Consider the following 20,071-nt stretch of genomic DNA (forward strand, 5'->3'; position numbering starts at 1 on the left):
AACCTTGTCAATCTCATACGTGGTCATTTTTTTTTCAATAAGGATAGTATGAGATACTTTATGAAATGCTTTGTTGAAGTTGAGATATACTATATCTACCGCATTTCCCTGATCAACCCAGTCAGTGATTCCATTATAGAAGAAAATTAGATTAGTCTGGCATGACTTGTTTGCTGCAAACCCATGCTGGCTCTGGTTAATTACTGTATTCTTATCCAAGTACTTACATGCATGTTGTTTAATAATTTGTTCAAAGATATTTACTGTTCTAGAAGTAAGGCTCACTGGCCTGTAATTTCCTAGCTCCATATTCTTTCTTTTTTTTGAACATAGGGAAAACATTTGCCTTTCTCCAATCTTTTGGAACTTTTCCTGTTCTCCAAAATTTTTCAAAGATTCTGGCTAGTGGTTCTGCAATATCCTCTGCTAACTCTTTCAGTACCCTGACATGGTACTATACCAGAAGGCCATTGTGGAAAGTATATTGAAAAAACTCCCATCAGACAACGCTAGCAGCAGAGGACAAGCTTCCTTGGCTAACCAAGGAGGAGAATTGAAGGAAACACACAGCTGAAGTAGGGGTACACTTTTAAAGCCTGGGCCAATTTCATGACACCCTCCCAGTGTCCAAGCCCTGATGAACTGGTGTCACGGTTACACCCCTCAGTGTGTCTAGGATGCAATTACTGACCACCCAGATGTTCAATCTGGTACATGCTGAAGCTGTCAGTACTTTGATTGACAGCCCAGTCTGGTGCAGGGGCATGATGATGCAGGAGCTGTCAGTGTGTTGATTCACAGCTCGGTCATCCAATCTGAAACTGTAAGGCGCTGGCTGTTTCCAGGTGTTTATTATACTGGGTGATTGCCAGGCTACTTAATTGGGCTGTTTCTTTCAGACATCTGCCAGATGTACAGTCTGCTACTGTGTGGTTTGTCTCTCTGTTCCTGGCGTTCTGTTTGTAGATCTTTCATTGCCTGACCTTGGGCTTCGTTCTGACCATCCATCTGTTCAACCCCTTCTGCTCAGATTCGCTATCCTCCTGGTATTCTGACCTTGGAATGTTACCTGATTATGCCTTTGTCTCTTCCTTCCATTTATGATGTACCTTCCTGGCTTTTGACCTCAGACTCCCGACTATCTTGTCTCGCGGCTTGACTGTGAGAAAGGACTCAGCGTCACGCCAAGTATTTTTAACAAGGAGGGAAAAGATTTTAAAGATGTTCAAACAATACCTGCCCAACAAAACCAGCATACTCCCTAATTCCTCTGTGTCCTTCAGCTATTGGGTCTTAAAGCTGGACACCTGGCATGAGCTGTTCCCCTATGCCTTGATGTTTTGCACTGTCCTGCCAGTAGCATCTTGTCTGAGTGGGTGTTTATTGCCACTGGGGGGGGTCATAACAGACAGGTGCTTTCGCCTGTCAATAGAAAGTGCTGACAGGCTCACTCTGATAACAATGAACAAAGCCTGGATTAGACCTGACTTTTCTACACCACCAAATGAAAACAGCACATAAAGTGTTTTTAATGTTAAATATTTGAATGAGGCTGCCCAGTTGTTGCCTTCTAGGGTCTATGAATGATCCTACTTATAATTTTTTTCTGGCTTTACACTTAGTGCAAAGCCTTTATGAGTGTAGAAGTGCCAAAACTACACTTTCTTAATTTTTTTTTATGAGCACTCCAGTTGTTGCCTTCAAGGGTCTATGTATGAACCTGCTTGTAATCATTGGCAGGCTTTGCACTGCATGCAGAGCTTTTATGAATGTAGGAGTAACACAACTACACTTTGTTCACAATATTTAAATGAGGCACCTCAGTTGGTGCATTCAAGGGTGCATGGATGGCCCTGCTTGTAATTCAGAATTTGCACTTAGGGCATAGGCTTTATGAGTCTAGAAATACCTTTACATTACAATTTGAGCATAATGTACACAAGGCCCTCCTTTATGTCTAATACATGGTGTATCTGAGTCCCTAATTTCTGACACTTCTTGCTTCTTTCATAAACTACACTGACATTTCCAATTTTTTTATAAAAAAATAAATTTTGGATTGCTTAAATGATAATTTTTTTTTAAATACTTTTTAAATATAAGTCATTATACAGTAAAAAATGTTTCTCAAAATGTTTTTCCTATAAACTCCAATTTCTCATCAATTTTTAATGTTTTATTGTCAGTTCTTAAAGTGGAGTAAAAGTGTAACACCTTTATTCTAAGCATCAATCTAGGAGTCAGCGATACCTCCAGGGATCTTGCCCATGCTGTTCTCCTTCCATTCAGCACTTTTTCCATTCATTTCAACATTTTCACTGCTCCCCTAGACCTCCTTGAAGGGTCTGCCTGAAAAATGCTCATATTTTCCATTGACTCCCATTATACTTGTTACTCAAAACGTGCACAGATCACAGATCAGCGGCTCCCAGTGGAGTGTACTTTGTATGGCCGAGTCGTTTCCCATTTCCAGAGTCACTGGCATCTAAAAATCACTAAAATTGACAAATCTCCGGGCCCGGATGGGATACACCCCCGAGTACTGCAGGAATTAAGTACAGTCATTGATAGACCATTATTTTTAATCTTTAAAGAGTCCATAATAACAGGGTCTGTACCACAGGACTGGCGTATAGCAAATGTGGTGCCAATATTCAAAAAGGGGACAAAAACTGAACTCGGAAATTATAGGCCAGTAAGCTTAACCTCTACTGTGGGTAAAATCCTGGAGGGCATTCTAAGGGATGCTATACTGGAGTATCTGAAGAGGAATAACCTCATGACCCAATACCAACATGGGTTTACTAGGGACCGTTCATGTCAGACTAATTTGATCAGCTTCTATGAAGAGGTAAGTATCGGACTGGACCAAGGGAACCCAGTAGATGTAGTGTATATGGACTTTTCAAACGCTTTTGATACAGTGTCACACAATAGGTTGATACATAAAATGAGAATAATATGGATAGGGGAAAATATGTGTAAGTGGGTTGAGAGCTGGCTCAGGGATAGGAAACAAAGGGTGGTTATTAATGGAGCACACTCAGACTGGGTCGCGGTTAGCAGTGGGGTACCACAGGGGTCAGTATTGGGCCCTCTTCTTTTTAACATATTTATTAATGACCTTGTAGGGGGCATTCAGAGTAGAATTTCAATATTTGCAGATGACACTAAACTCTGCAGGGTAATCAATACAGGGGAGGCCAATTTTATATTACAGGATGATTTATGTAAACTAGAAGCTTGGGCTGATAAATGGCAAATGAGCTTTAATGGGGATAAATGTAAGGTCATGCACTTGGGTAAAAGTAATAAGATGTATAACTATGTGCTTAATTCTAAAACTCTGGGCAAAACAGTCAATGAAAAAGACCTGGGTGTATGGGTGGATGACAAACTCATATTCAGTGGCCAGTGTCAGGCAGCTGCTAAAAAGGCAAATAAAATAATGGGATGTATTAAAAGAGGCATAGATGCTCTTGAGGAGAACATAATTTTACCTCTATACAAGTCACTAGTGCGACCACACTTAGAATACTGTGCACAGTTCTGGTCTCCGGTGTATAAGAAAGACATAGCTGAACTAGAGCGGGTGCAGAGAAGAGCGACCAAGGTTATTAGAGGACTGGGGGGCCTGCAATACCAAGATAGGTTATTACACTTGGGGCTATTTAGTTTGGAAAAACGAAGGCTAAGGGGTGATCTTATGTTAATGTATAAATGTATGAGGGGACAGTACAAAGACCTTTCTGATGATCTTTTTAATCATAGACCTGAGACAGGGACAAGGGGGCATCCTCTACATTTGGAGGAAAGAAGGTTTAAGCATAATAACAGACGCGGATTCTTTACTGTAAGAGCAGTGAGACTATGGAACTCTCTGCCGTATGATGTTGTAATGAGTGATTCATTACTTAAATTTAAGAGGGGACTGGATACCTTTCTGGAAAAGTATAATGGTACAGGGTATATACACTAGATTCCTTGATAGGGCGTTGATCCAGGGAACTAGTCTGACTGCCGTATGTGGAGTTGGGAAGGAATTTTTTTCCCCAATGTGGAGCTTACTCTTTGCCACATGGTTTTTTTTGCCTTCCTCTGGATCAACATGTTAGGGCAAGTTAGGTTAGGCTATGGGTTGAACTAGATGGACTTAGTCTTTCTTCAACCTTAATAACTATGTAACTATGTAACTGGGTGAGTCTCTCTCTCTCCTGTAGAGTGTAAGCTCTTATGATCGGCAAAGGTTTCTCTATCTTCTGTAAAATGTAAGCTCTTATGGTCAGCAGGGTCCATTCTCTCTCTCCTGTAGTGTGTAAACTCCTATTGTAGACCGTGTACCAGGGTAGCTCCTAGGGGACACAGCAAAGCTGTGATCAAGGAAAGCCACCAACACCAAACTTTCCAGATTAACTTTTACTGACAAATTTAGATCAAATACTTTTCCAACAAAAAAATAAAGTGAACCAAGTTAACTAAGACTCCCCCAGCCAAGGCTGACCAGGACCAATGAGCTGCACAACTCCGTAGGCCTAAGAAGAAGAAAGAAGTAACTATGATGCTACAGTATAATTCACCTAATGGAGCTCCCACCTAGTACAGTCGTCGCGTGTTTGCCTAGAATTCTGGAATAATCAAATTAATGTCAGGAGCGGCCTATTGGTGGTGCAGTACAGCAGCTCACAAGCTTAAAAAAATGACTTCTGACCCCACTTCTCACCACCCCGTGGCTAAATAAATACTCCTCACCTGGAACAGGCACGCGTGCTGGAGTGGAATCCTCCTCGGTAGAATTCAGTTATCGGTTTAGTTCTGCACTGAACTGATGCTATCAAGTGCTTGTTTCTGCCTGTCTGAGTTCAGTGCCAAACTAACTGCGTGTGCGTGCAATATCCGACTGTGATCCCATGGTAGCCCTGAACTCGGGACTCTCCAACCTGGATCTGGTCACTGCAACGCTGCAACGCTGCAGAGCTCCATCCGTACAGCTGACGAGTCCGACTGCATAAGCAGGGAATAGGGTGAATCTCCAACCGGTGCTTGGTAAAACTGTTGGCTTGCTGGAGGGCCCTCCGGCTGCATTGCTGATACTCCCGTGGATTTTGGCTCCACTCTCTTCTGTTGTCAACTTCGTCACTGCAAACTGGTCCCCTCGTGGACCTGCAACCGGACAGTATCCTTTGTTATCCAAAGCGATCTTTGTCTCCTTAGGACATAAGGCTCCGTGGATGAGCTTGATGGAGATGCAACATGTCCTCTCTCTTCTAGCTCTCACCTTCTTCTCCTCAAGATCACCACAATCCGGCCCTTTCTGTGATGCACCTCCTTCTAGTTGCTTGAACCACCCCCTGACCCAGGCTCCATCTGGTGCTGTAAAAGTGCAGTCCAAACCAGCAGAACAGAGTCCGTTTCACATGACACAAGTTTCTGCTAACAGAGGAGCTGTTATTACGTCTCCTCACTGGAAATAGAATTTTAGTATCATGCAAATGGCTAACGGTGAGTGATGGTCAGCGGCATATTCCCCCTCACCTCATGTTATAATCAGCGTGGTTCTCATTCTCTCTCTCCTGTAGAGCGTAAGCTCTTATGGTCAGCAAGGTCCTCTCTCTCTTTTAAGCTCTTAGGATATGTGCACACGTTAGGATTTTATGCCGAAATTTCCTGAACAAAACCGGAGATTTTCTGCATAAAATCCGCACATGTTTTTCTCGTGTTTTACTCGCGGTTTTCTCGCGTTTTTTGCTCTTTTTTTACGCATTTTTTGTGTGGATTTTTCGCGTTTTTTTCCGGAGCTTCCCAATGCATTAAATAGTGGGAAATCCGCTAAAAATCCGCAAAATTAATGAACATGCTGCGTATTTTTCCCCAATGCGTTTTTATCTCGGAAAAATACGCAGCATGTGCACAAAAATTGCGGAATGCATTCAAAATGATGGGATGCTTAATGTATGTGTTTTTTATGTGTTTTTGCCTTGGAAAACAGCCGAAAAAACGTGCAAAAAATCCTGAACGTGTGTACATACTCTTATGGTCAGCGGGGTCCTCTCTCTCTCCTGTAGAGTGTAAGCTCTTATGGTTAGCGGAGTTTTCTCTCTTTCTTTTACTCTATTTTTCTTTCTTCTGTAGAGTGTAAGCTCTTATGGTCAGCGGAGTTTTCTCTCTCTTTCTTTTACTCTATTTTTCTCTTTCTTCGATAGAGTGTAAGCTCTTATGGTCAGCGATGTCCTCTCTTTCTCTCCTCTCCCGCATGCATATTTTCTGCACAATAAGAACCTTCCCAGTATTGAGATTTGTACATATTTATTCACTGCAAATCAAATTATTTGGAAAAGTGTTGATAGTTGTAATGCTTTATTTAGCAGTTGCTGCCTTTATTTATTCTACACTTATTTCACACTAACTCTTTATTTAATCCCGTGTATAGTTTTGTATTTGTTTAGTAATTTATGTTTAAGATAAATGCAAAATAATATATAATATACACCACGTAATGTACTCCACGTTTAGTCCTATTGAGTTAGCACATGGATGTAGAGCACACAACTAACCCATGTAATATAATATCATATTGTGCATATTAAAAAATGACTTAAACTTGGAACATCAAAAGTCTTTATCTACTTTGAACATTCAAAAATGGATTGTTATATTTTACAGATTTTTTTTCCATATTTAAGAGCCATGGTATTGACTATTTTTTTCCTTTAAGAAGCCTGCAGCACCCCAACATTTTGCAATGCCTCGGACTGTGCACAGAAACTATTCCTTTCCTTCTTATTATGGAGTTTTGTCAACTGGTAAGTTTGCCTTGTGAATTTGACATTAACAATAATGCATTAAATGCAATTTTTTCTTACTGAAAAAGGACTAAATGTATGTATACGATGAGTAGAGTTAAAATATCTCCTTAATGTGTGCAGTACTTTAGGCCTGGACGGCACAACAACATTAGCAGCAGCAGAACAAGCGGCTGTGGTCTGTATTGTTCATTGAAGTAATCCAAATTCTGTTGAAGGAAATGGAAAAGTTGTGCTTATTTTAAAAAATATATGGTATATATAATCTAACAGACCTGGATAAATCTATACCCACAGTATAGTTGTGTACATAAGGGAAAAGTGATTCACTCTGCAGAAATATTAAGGAACTAAAGAGGAGAAGAAACCCTGGTAATAAATGTCTGTACACTCTCCGTGTATTTGTGTGTAACATGCAGTCTGTGTGTGTGTAACATGTTTGTGTGAGGGGAGATATGTGTCACTGCGCATAATGGTGTCACGCAGAGGTGCAGCTAGGGGTTTTGGTTCAGGAGGGGGCGAAACTTCTGAGTGGGCCCCTAACCAGGTAACCTTGATTAAAACTGGGTGATGCACCCTAATAGTGGAGGAGAACCTCAGCAGATGACCGCGCTGTTACTGAAGATAATCTCTATATAAAAACCAATATGGATATTACCGCCATATGGTCAGTGGTAGATACCAGCCCTACAGAACATATAAGAGATCACAGCACAGTTACAGATAATGACTTACCGCTGATGTTCTTTCTGATGGAATCGTCACTTTTCTCATCTTTTCCATCTGGCCCAGACCGACATGACAACTTCTTTCAGCAATGACTCACCTGCAGAGAATACAACAAAGACACGTTTCACTTCTCACATTCCAAAAAATCTATTCCCAACCTGCACAAACTTCTCATCCTGCTGATACCCCAATACTGAGCCACTGCTGCCATACGTGTCCCTATTACTGCACCTGATACCCCAATACTGAGCCGCTGCTGCCATGTGTCCCTGTTACTGCCCCTGATACCCCAATACTGAGCCGCTGCTGCCGTATGTGTCCATATTACTGCCCCTGATACCCCAATACTGAGCCGCTGCTGCCATATGTGTCCATATTACTGCCCCTGATACCCCAATACTGAGCCGCTGCTGCCGTATGTGTCCATATTACTGCCCCTGATACCCCAATACTGAGCCGCTGCTGCCATATGTGTCCATATTACTGCCCCTGATACCCCAATACTGAGCCGCTGCTGCCGTATGTGTCCCTATTACTGCCCCTCATACCCCAATACTGAGCTGCTGCTGCCATATGTGTCCCTATTACTACACCTGATACCCCAATACTGAGCCGCTGCTGCCATATGTGTCCCTATTACTGCCCCTCATACCCCGACACTGAGCCGCTGCTGCCATATATGTCCCTATTACTGCCCCTCATACCCCGACACTGAGCCGCTGCTGCCATATGTGTCCCTATTACTGCCCCTCATACCCCAATACTGAGCCGCTGCTGCCATATGTGTCCCTATTACTGCACCTGATACCCCAATACTGAGCCGCTGCTGCCATATGTGTCCCTATTACTGCACCTGATACCCCAATACTGAGCCGCTGCTGCCGTATATGTCCCTATTACTGAACCTGATACCCCAATACTGAGCCGCTGCTGCCATATGTGTCCCTATTACTGCACCTGATACCCAAATACTGAGCCGCTGTTGCTGTATTTGACCCTATTACTGCACCTGATACCCCAATACTGAGCCGCTGCTGCCGAATGTGTCAGTATTACTGCGCCTGATACCCCAATACTGAGCCGCTGCTGCCGTATGTGTCCCTATTACTGCACCTGATCCCCCAATACTGAGCCGCTGCTGCCATATGTGTCCCTATTACTGCACCTGATACCCCAATACTGAGCCGCTGCTGCCGTATGTGTCCCTATTACTGCACCTGATACCCCAATACTGAGCCTCTGCTGCCGTATGTGTCCCTATTACTGCCCCTGATACCCCAATACTGAGCCGCTGCTGCCGTATGTGTCCCTATTACTGCACCTGATACCCCAATACTGAGCCGCCGATGCCGTATGTGTCCCTATTACTGCACCTGATACCCCAATACTGAGCCGCTGCTGCCGTATGTGTCCCTATTACTGCACCTGCTGTGTGGTTCTCTGTGCCTTCTAAATTCTAAAGCAACCCTCTATAATATAGTAATGGCGGGTGCAAGTGCCCCCATTTTGCCCCCTAGAAAGTAATATTGCCCTGTGTGCCCCTTTAATAGTCACAGTAACCTGAGTTCCCCTATAACAATAAGTTCCCAGTTCACATTGAATAATGTCCCGAGTGTCCCCCTCTGTACAGCTTCACTGTACACAGTATGATGCTCTCTTATACCCAGTATAATGTCCCCTCACTGTAATGCACCCCCACACAGTATACTGACCCCTTAGTATCCCCCAAACTGTTTGATGGCTCCAGCACTATATAATGGCCCCTACACTGTAATCCCCACACTGTACGATGGCCCCCTCACTGTAATTCCCACACTGTACGATGGCCCCCTCACTGTAATCCCCACACTGTACGATGGCCCCCTCACTGTAATCCCCACACTGTACGATGGCCCCCTCACTGTAATTCCCACACTGTACGATGGCCTCCATATAGTATAATGCACCAGATAGTCCTCAATATAGTATAATGCACTCCCCATAGGCAGACTCTATAGCACAAGGCAGCACCCCATAGGCAGACTCTGTAGTATAAGACAGCACCCCATAGACAGGTCCTGTAATAAAATACAGCAACCCATAGGCAGACCCTGTAGTATAAGGCAGCACCCCCATAGGCAGATCCTGTAGTATAAGGCAGCACCCCCATAGGCAGATCCTGTAGTATAAGGCAGCATCCCCATAGGAAGATCCTGTAGTATAAGGCAGCACCCCCATAGGCAGATCCTGTAGTATAAGGTAGCACCCCCATAGGCAGATCCTGTAGTATAAGACAGTACCCCCCTTGGCAGATCCTGTAGTATAAGGCATCACCCCATAGGCATCTCCTGTAGTATAAGGCAGCACCCCCATAGGGAGATCCTGTAGTATAAGGCAGCACCCCCATAGGCAGATCCTGTAGTATAAGACAGTACCCCCTTGGCAGATCCTGTAGTATAAGGCATCACCCCATAGGCAGATCCTGTAGTATAAGGCAGCACCCCCATAGGGAGATCCTGTAGTATAAGGCAGCACCCCCATAGGCAGATCCTGTAGTATAAGGTAGCACCCCCATAGGCAGATCCTGTAGTATAAGGCAGCACCCCCATAGGCAGATCCTGTAGTGTAAGGCAGCACCCCCATAGGAAGATCCTGTAGTATAAGGCAGCACCCCCATAGGCAGATCCTGTAGTATAAGGTAGCACCCCCATAGGCAGATCCTGTAGTATAAGACAGTACCCCCCTTGGCAGATCCTGTAGTATAAGGCATCACCCCATAGGCAGATCCTGTAGTATAAGGCAGCACCCCCATAGGGAGATCCTGTAGTATAAGGCAGCACCCCCATAGGCAGATCCTGTAGTATAAGGTAGCACCCCCATAGGCAGATCCTGTAGTATAAGACAGTACCCCCTTGGCAGATCCTGTAGTATAAGGCATCACCCCATAGGCATCTCCTGTAGTATAAGGCAGCACCCCATAGGGAGATCCTGTAGTATAAGGCAGCACCCCCATAGGCAGATCCTGTAGTATAAGACAGTACCCCCCTTGGCAGATCCTGTAGTATAAGGCATCACCCCATAGGCAGATCCTGTAGTATAAGGCAGCACCCCCATAGGGAGATCCTGTAGTATAAGACAGTACTACTATAGGCAGACCCTGTAAGTATAACACAGTACCCCATAGGCAGACCCTGTAGTATAAGACAGTACCCCCATAGGCAGACCCTGTAGTATAAGGCAGCCCCCATAAAAAAACAATAAATAAATATTCACCTCTCTTCCTCCTTGCTCATGTGCTGCTCCGAGCTCCCGCTCATCTCCTGATAGCGGGCGCCGGGTGGTGACGTCACCACGCCCACTGTCAGTGTCGGCATCGGTGACGTCAGATGCTGACAGGGGGGTGATGGGAGAAGGAGGGCTCCTTCCCTCATCAATGCGGTCAGCTGTAGCGGCTAAATGCTGATACAGCTGACCTTGCGGTGATGGGCGGGGGGGCTTACTGCTGGCACCGGGCCCCCCTCGCCTGCTCAGGGGCCCCAGAGTGGCAGAGCAGAGAGACTGACTCTCCCTGCTCTGCCGCAGAATGTAACTTATCAGCACGCGGAGCGCGCCGATACAGTTACAGTAGCGTAGCTCTGGGTGGGCCCCCTCTGAGCTCCGAGCTCAAGGTGCTCGCACCCTCTGGCCCCCCGGTAGCTACGCTACTAGTTGTCAGTGATTTGAAACCAGAGCTGAAGACACATAGTGGTCTGAGAGGGCGAATCCCTCAGACAATAGGACTTTTTTTTATATGTTATCTTTTTTTTTGCCCTTACGCCAGAAAGGGCATGATTACTTTGCTGACCCCTGCTATGGTTTATGCTGACCCACAATAAACCATAAACCAGAAGGTGATTTACCACAAGAAGCGTTCCTGTGTCTACCTTGGGAAGCAGCTGAGTGAGTCAACCCATCACAGTGTGTAGCATGCAAGTTGTTTGTGCAATGGAGTTTGTGTGCATACCTAGCATGGAGTGTGTGTGTAGCATAAAGCGTGTGTGTTACATGCAGTATGTTTATAGCATACAGTGTGTATATATAGCAAAGAGAGTGTGAGCAACACATACTGTGTCTGTAACATGCAGTTAGGTTGTAGCATACAAAATGTGTAGCATACATTGTCTATAATACCGGCAGCGCAGAGGAGCGTTTATAGGTGTTAACAAGTCGCAATCACCCAATGAACAAACAAAATGGTCAAAACAAAACAATAGAAAATCATCGCTGTCTGCACCCGTGACCCATAACCGATGACGTTCTGCCAACAACATGATACTGTATGGGGACAGAATTATCGTTTTACTGATCATTCTGTCACCATTATTTTTTGTCAGCCTGTGAAATGAGCACCGAATAATGTGAATACAGTCGATTGGTGCTCATTTAAAGAAGCCCTCACATCAAAATTTTTATCCTCTTACTATATTGCACATATCATATTATATAGCACTGCCACTGTGTACTTATAATTGCTCATTTTGTCCAGTAAGTTATTTTTTTATTTCCATTAGGTCTATGACATTACATGATTAAAAACTGACTAGCTGAATCTTTCTAAGCTCTATGTAGAAACAGGAGGTCAATTTTCCCTGTATGAGTCACCACTGCAAAAGTCCCTGACAGAGGGAGAAGCGGAACAGCTGGGTCAGGAGTTGAAAAGGGGCATGATTCATGCAGGGGAAAGAGACTTCCTGTTTCTACACAGAGAAAAGAAGAATTATCTGAGTAGAAAGGCAAAATGAGTAATTGTAAGTGCACAGTGCTGTATAGTATGATGATTGAAAAGTACGTAAAGAAGTCTAAAAGGTACAAAAAGTAATAATACAAATAATCACTGATTAATGAGATGCAGTTTTGTATTCATTATTTCTTGAACTGTTACCATTGATGTTTCTATGAGAAGGTGGCAAAATTAATAGAAAATATGGTGTATGATATATTTTCAAAAAAGCTGGAGTAACAGTCAAAATACATTTACAACTGTTAGTGATAATCATTGTCCTTGTGGAACCAAAATTGATTGGTTTTAACCGATATAATCCTTGACACCATGGAATGGTTTACCCAGGAAAAATTGACATTACTGTCATTAATGGTATAAAGAATGTTTTCGAGATGAGCAAAAACATTCAGACTAGCCTGATTTGGGGTCTCATTGGGTCCTTCAAGGAAGCCAGACTAGGCCATTCCTCCCATCTGCAGCGGTAATGCTATGTCCTAGGTGCCTCTGCCGCTTACTAGGGTGCACATCATGATGTCGCAGAGACTTAGTAAGTGGCAGAGGCGCCCAGGATGCCAGAGAACCGAATTGTCGGATCAGTGTAGACTGAATCTTTTTGCTCATCTCTAGCAAGTATTTTTTATATTTACTCATATCTGTTATCTACTATACTTTTCTAATACATTTTTTAGTTATTGAAATAAAAAAATGAATAACATTGTCCTGGGAACACTTTCTAAAATACAGAATGTTTACTGCATAGGGTATAACAGAGGCACATAAGGAGGAGAAAAGACCAAGACGGGAGATGTTTACTAGGCAAAGTGCGCAAAACTAGCGTACCAGCCATATTCCAAATATATGATGTATTACACACAATTTTTATTCTCTTGACATTGTTTAATTTTTTTTGGGAAAGTTTAAATGGTGTTTGAAATTGTATCATTACTTTGACACTAAATAATGGTGTGAAGTAAGTTAGGCAAGAGGCGGCATTGGAAAGACAAGGGAATCTAACATATTTAGCTACAGGTATAGTTGCCAAATTGGTCATAGTGAACCACTGATAATTTGCTGCAGTTTCTGTCTGGTCTCAATTTAGGCCATTTATTTAGGACAGGTGTAATCTGCCCCATTGTGTCTACAAGAACATTTTAGGATGCTTGGTGCTTCAGTCTTAAAGAGAACCTGTCATGTAATATAACTGTCATGCACAGTGTAGGAAAGGCTAAGTGTAACACGAAAGGATGAGGGGAAGGGAGCCCAACACTAGGGAAGGGGGAGGGGGGACCTGTAGGCAGATCTAAAGTCTCTCTGTCTGCCCTGAACATCCCTATATCGGTTCTGCACCTATCGCCAAGCAGGATCCAAATTCCTGCCTGACCCTTGCGATAAATCCTGCTTAGGGAAGGATGGGGCACTTGTCAATCTCCACTACACCTAAAGACAGCTGGCATAGACAAACAAAGGGAACACTTATCTTGAGTAGACTCAGAGAGGTAACACAGACGTCCTCCAGCAACACCAAAGAGGAAGATAGCCGACTGCTATAGCTCCAAGCCTCAACGGAGGAAAATGGAAATATCACAGGCGATTCCCAGAAGCAGACAGGAAGTCTATAAACACTGTCATGGTTCTCAATGGCAAGAGAACGTAATTAAGCATACAAAAGGACTAGCTCTTGGAAGATGGGAACTCGAGCTGACCATGAGCTAAACCTACCGCACAACTAACAGTGGCCGGGTAGCGTGCCTACGTTTTATCCCTAGACGCCCAGCGCCAGCCGGAGAACTGACTGACCCTAGCAGAGGAAAATACAGACCTGGCTTACCTCTAGAGAAATTTTCCCCAAAAGGCAGACAGTAGCCCCCACATATATTGGCGGTGATTTTAGAGGAAATTGACATACGAAGTATGAAGATAGGTTTAGCAAATTGAGGTCCGCTTACTAGATAGTAGGAAGACAGAAAAGGAAACTTCACGGTCAGCTGAAAACCCCTTCAAAATACCATCCTGAAATTACTTTAAGACTCTAATATCAACTCATGACACCAGAGTGGCAATTTCAGCTCACAAGAGCTTCCAGCCTCAGAAATAATCAATCACAGAGAACTGGAACAAAAATGCAAAACAAACTAGGACAACAAGTCCAACTTAGCTGATAGTTGTCTAGGAGCAGGAACATGCAACAGAAAGGCTTCTGGTAAGATTGTTGGCCGGCATAGAAATGACTGAGGAGCAAGGCTAAATAGAAAACTCCCACATCCAGATGGAAAACAGGTGAACAGAGGAGATGAAGCACACAAGTGCAGTACCACCAGAAACCACCGGGGGAGCCCAGAAACCAAATTCACAACAAAACACCCAGTCCAGGGTTGTCAATTAGAGCCAGGGAGAGGTTGCCCCTGGGTCCAAGAATCAGAAAGCCTAAGAAGGCAAAGCCAACCGCAGAGACCTTCTGCAGCCAAATGCTGTGTGACTGTCCAAAGCCTTTGACACTCCCGTGACAATAACGCTATTAACCTGCAGATATGGAGGTTCTGACACCATGCAGCACCTGCACTAAGAGCCCCGCTGCCGGGGGGAAATGAACTTTATTTCCCCCCAGCAGCGTTGGGTGTTTAGCCATCTCCGTTTCAGTCACCTCTCAGTATATAAAGAGTGGCAGCTGTAACCACACCCCAGTAGTGACTGACAGTCAGCTCAACATTAGATTAAAGTAATTCTGGACATAATATTTCCTTGTAGATCCTGCTGCTCTAGAGCTTTGTGCCCTGATTTTGAAGACATTCAACACTGACATCTCTTTTTTTTTGTAGGGAGATCTGAAAAGGTATCTCAGAGCACAACGGAAGGCAGATGGCATGACACCTGACCTCTTAACATGTGATCTTGCAACCCTGCAGAGAATGGCATATGAGATAACACTTGGACTTATGCACCTCCATAAAACCAATTATATACACAGGTACAGTATAAAGTGTTGGCACCTTTGAAATTGTTCCAGAAAATGAAGTATTTCTCCCAGAAAATTATTGCAACTCCATGTTATGATATACACATGTGTATTTCCTTTGTGTGTATTGGAACAACACAAAAAAAAACTGAGAAAAAAAGGCAAATTGGACATACTGTAATTTCACACAAAACACTAGTAATAGGCCGGACAAAATTTTTGGCACCCTCAACTTAATTTTTTTTTACACTCCCTTTGGAATAAATTACAGCAATCAATTGCTTCTTACACCTCTCAACTGGAATTTTGGACCACTCTTCTTTTGCAAACTGCTACAGGTCTCTCATATTTGAAGGGTGCTTTCTCCCAACAGCAATTTTATAGGGAATCTGTCACCCCAAAAATCGAAGATGAGCTGCGGCCTCCGGCATCAGGGGCTTATCTACAGCATTCTGTAATGCTGTAGATAAGCCCCCGATGTATCCTGAAAGATGAGAAAAAGAGGTTAGATTATAGATTATACTCACTCAGGGGTGGTCCCGCTGCGGTCCGGGTCCAATGGGCGTCGCGGTCCGGTCCGGGGCTTCCTATCTTCTTACGATGACGCCCTCTTCTTGTCTTCATGCTGCAGCTCCGGCGCAGGCATACTTTGTCTGCCCTGTTGAGGGTAGAGCAAAGTACTGAACTGTTCAGGCACCGGGCCTCTCTGACCTTTCCCGGCGCCTGCGCACTGCAGTACTTTGCTCTGCCCTTAACAGGGCAGACAAAGTATGCCTGCGCCGGAGCTGGGCATTACAGAATCCTGTAGATAAGCCCCTGATGCCGGTGGCCGCAGCTCATCTTTGATTTTTGGGGTGACAGGTTCCCTTTAAGACCTCTCCATGGGTGTTCAATGGAATTTAGATCCGGACTCATTGCTGCCACTTCAGAACTCTCCATTGTTTTGTTTCCATCCATTTCTGGGTGTTTCTTGAAGTACGTTGGGTTCATTGTCCTGCTGCAAAACCCATGACCTAGGATGCAAACCCAGCTTTCTGACTCTGGGCACCATATTGCAATCCAAAATCTGTTGGTAATCTTCAGATTGCATGATGTCTTCTATACAGTAAAGGCACCCAGTGCCAGCGGCAGCAAAACAAACCCTAAACAATTTTGAATCTCCACCATATTTGACTGTATGCACTGTGTTCTTTTGTTTGGAGACCTCATTCTGTTTTTGGTAAACAGTAGAATAATGTGCTTTACCAAAAAGCTCTATCTTGGTGTTATCTGTCCACAAGATGCTTTATCATAAGGATCTTCATAGATGCCTTTATCGATTTTTATTTTTTTTCTACGACAGACAGGATGGACAGATAATTGATCTGCCTATTCTTGCTACTTACTGTCAATCAATCTCTGTGTTACAGCAGCTGCTCAAAATTCAAAAAGACAGAGTTGACAGCATTTTGAGCACTTTCTTACCTCAACACCTCTGGAATCTTCAGTATTAGACCAGACACACAGTATGGACAGCAGTTTGAGCAGTCCCTTCTTACCTCAGCACCCCTAGTATCTCCAGTATTAGATCAGATAGACAGGGTGGACAGCAGTGTGACCAGCCTGTTACCTCAGCACCCCTGATATCTCGAGTATTAGGCCTGATAGACAGGGTGCACAGCAGTGTGAGCAGCCTCTTCTTACCTCAGCATCGATGATATCTCCAGTATTAGATCAGATAGACTGGGTGAATAGCAGTGTAAACAGCCTCTTCTTAACTCAGCACTCCTAGTAATGTAATGATTTTATAGTTGCTGTAGAGCGGAATAAAATGTTTTTGTTTTTTTTAATTTCACTTCTTTGTTGCGGAAAAATTAGCAATAATATTAAGAACCTAATTTTTTTTAAGTTCAAATGGGTGTTATTAGATAGTTTTCACTTTATCTCTCTCTATGAGTTACCCAATTATAATCTGGCAGCAACACTACAGAAAAAGTTCAAGTCCACTCAATAACTTAGGTTTCTCAGTGTGTGAGATATAAGGATGCAGCTGTGTTTTCTTGGTCTAACCTTCTCGTGATTAGAAAGTGATGGGAGATTAGAACACAGAAGATACACCTTTCAGATAAGCTCCTTGTGGTTGAAGGTACAGCACAGCTGAGTTTAGCTGTGTCACATTACAAATCCTTCTATTGTCTCTCATTCTCTCTTTGCACTGTTAGCTCTGCTGCACTGCACTTTCTTCCACACTGCCGGTCCAGAATTGTGTCAGTAATCACAGTTATGTCTCCTGTGCTCAAAAGTTGCATTGAGCAAAACAGACATAAGTGTGACTCCTCACCTCACCGGAAAGGTAGTATGGGAGGACGGACAGTACAGCAGAGGTGAGCGTGATAGGAAATGAGATTTTCAATGTGACACAGCTAAACTTAGATGTGCTGCCCTTTTTCCCACAGGGACCTTATTAGGTGAAAAATGCCTTGATTGCTAACATCTCCACAAAAAGGGTGAAAACAAAAAAAAAACAAAAAACTTTTATTCTGCTTTGCAGCCACTACTACATTGTGTATCCAGTTCAACATGAAAAATTTTGTGAAAAGTCCATTTTAAGAGGCACACGCCTCATAATGAATCATGCGCTTCACACTCCACCCTGATCACTCATTAAGACTGACATGAAAACACCTTATTACTTACCTGTTACCGTCAAACTTCTGCTCACAGAGAGCGACTCCAATATGCAGTCCTTATTGTGTTTTAAGAATTATTAATATCTAGAAGGTTCTCCTGTTTTTCATCCAGCATGAATTAATCCATGAAATATACAGCATATAACTGCTAAATTCTCTTGTTAATATTTTTTTATTTCATTTTTTTAAAAATTGATTCTATTTTTGTTTTCTTTTTCTACATAGCGATCTTGCTCTAAGAAACTGTCTTCTCACCTCTGACCTCACCGTCAGAATTGGGGACTATGGCATATCTCACAACAATTATAAGGTCAGTGGAAATTTTAATGGAAGTGAGAAAAGTACAAGGATGAGAAAATAAGCTCTTGTTATTGTGTTTCGGTAGTGGAAAAAAGGACAAAAGATATGGTAATACTATGTAAAAAAAATAAAAGACATCAACCAATGTAGATAAACATAATATACCAATATGGGCCAGCTGGGAAGCAGGTGGTCATACTATGCTCAATGCTTATCACTGAGTACTATGGCTTCTTCAGGGGTAGTAAAATCACTGAGTACTAAGGTTTCTTCAGGGGTAGCAAACTGTAGTATGTGGTAATACGCATGCAGCTTTTACAGAACAAGGCGATTAGCTTCGGGCATAGTCTGGTCTTATGCCTTTGATGCCATCTCTATTGTATAATTTCCTCCTTTTTCATACTTAAAGGGACTGTATCCTTTCAAAACATTCTGGTCTCCATGGGGCATTTTCAGAAAAAAACAAACAAAACAAAGTATGCTGTACTCGCCTTCCCCGGAACCATGCTGATCCTCCACCGCTGCTCTCGGTGTCTATAATTGGGTGCAGCGTCAATGATGCATCGCTAGTGCTACAGCCAATAACTGAGCTCAGCGGCGCTGCCCATGTAGATGAAATGCACCGCTTTGTGCTAATGACTTCACTTATTGACTCCCCCACTGCTGATGTGCTGCCATTGCTGCAGCTAATGAGAGACCCTGGGAGCATCAGCGTAGACTTAGTGATGGACCCTGGGATGGTGAGTAAAGATAGTTTAAAAAAAAAAATGCGCCCTGGGATCAGGATTTTGAGAAATGGGACAACCTCTTTAAAAGGATTCAGACCAGTTAAAAAAGAAAAAAAAATTATTTGTGCACCGATCTTTCACAGTTCCTGTTCTGATGCTTATCTCATCCCAGTTGGTCTTTACCACCTGATCTTATCCTCAACACACTGGAAATGGATGGAAATGACTGGTTGAGTGGACATTTCCAGCAATTTCTAGTACAGGTCCTTCTCAAAAAATGAGCATATAGTGTTAAATTTCATTATTTACCATAATGTAATGATTACAATTAAACTTTCATATATTATAGATTCATTATCCACCAACTGAAATTTGTCAGGTCTTTTATTGTTTTAATACTGATGATTTTGGCCTACAACTCCTGATAACCCAAAAAACCTGTCTCAATAAATTAGCATATCAAGAAAAGGTTCTCTAAACGACCTATTACCCTAATCTTCTGAATCAACTAATTAACTCTAAACACATGCAAAAGATACCTGAGGCTTTTAAAAACTCCCTGCCTGGTTCATTACTCAAAACCCCCATCATGGGTAAGACTAGCGACCTGACAGATGTCAAGAAGGCCATCATTGACACCCTCAAGCAAGAGGGTAAGACCCAGAAAGAAATTTCTCAACAAATAGGCTGTTCCCAGAGTGCTGTATCAAGGCACCTCAATGGTAAGTCTGTTGGAAGGAAAAAATGTGGCAGAAAACGCTGTACAACGAGAAGAGGTGACCGGACCCTGAGGAAGATTGCTGAGGAAGCAGTGGACTGAGTCTGGTGTGGAAACATCCAGAGCCACCGTGCACAGGCGTGTGCAGGAAATGGGCTACAGGTGCCGCATTCCCCAGGTAAAGCCACTTTTGAACCATAAACAGCGGCAGAAGCGCCTGACCTGGGCTACAGAGAAGCAGCACTGGACTGTTGCTAAGTGGTCCCAAGTACTTTTTTCTGATGAAAGCAAATTTTGCATGTCATTCGGAAATCAAGGTGCCAGAGTCTAGAGGAAGACTGGGGAGAACGAAATGCCAAAATGCCTGAAGTCCAGTGTCAAGTACCCACAGTCAGTGATGGTGTGGGGTGCCATGTCAGCTGCTGGTGTTGGT

At 43.3% G+C, this 20,071-nt stretch overlaps 1 protein-coding gene across 4 annotated transcripts in view; it reads left to right on the forward strand.

Annotated features, from left to right (window-relative positions):
• Nucleotides 1-20,071, forward strand: part of LMTK3 (lemur tyrosine kinase 3) — a 127,151-nt gene that overhangs the window by 73,948 nt on the left and 33,132 nt on the right. For 3 of the 4 annotated variants that reach the window (XM_077259511.1, XM_077259515.1, XM_077259513.1), the window contains exons 7-9: nt 6,713-6,800; nt 15,087-15,235; nt 18,118-18,202. In XM_077259511.1, coding sequence (XP_077115626.1) covers nt 6,713-6,800; nt 15,087-15,235; nt 18,118-18,202 — 322 coding nt within the window. The remainder of the gene's footprint in view (nt 1-6,712; nt 6,801-15,086; nt 15,236-18,117; nt 18,203-20,071) is intronic. The other variant, XM_077259514.1, reaches the window with a different exon arrangement.

Source organism: Ranitomeya variabilis, chromosome 4 (assembly GCF_051348905.1).
Source record: "Ranitomeya variabilis isolate aRanVar5 chromosome 4, aRanVar5.hap1, whole genome shotgun sequence".
NCBI classification, from domain to species: Eukaryota; Metazoa; Chordata; class Amphibia; order Anura; family Dendrobatidae; genus Ranitomeya; species Ranitomeya variabilis.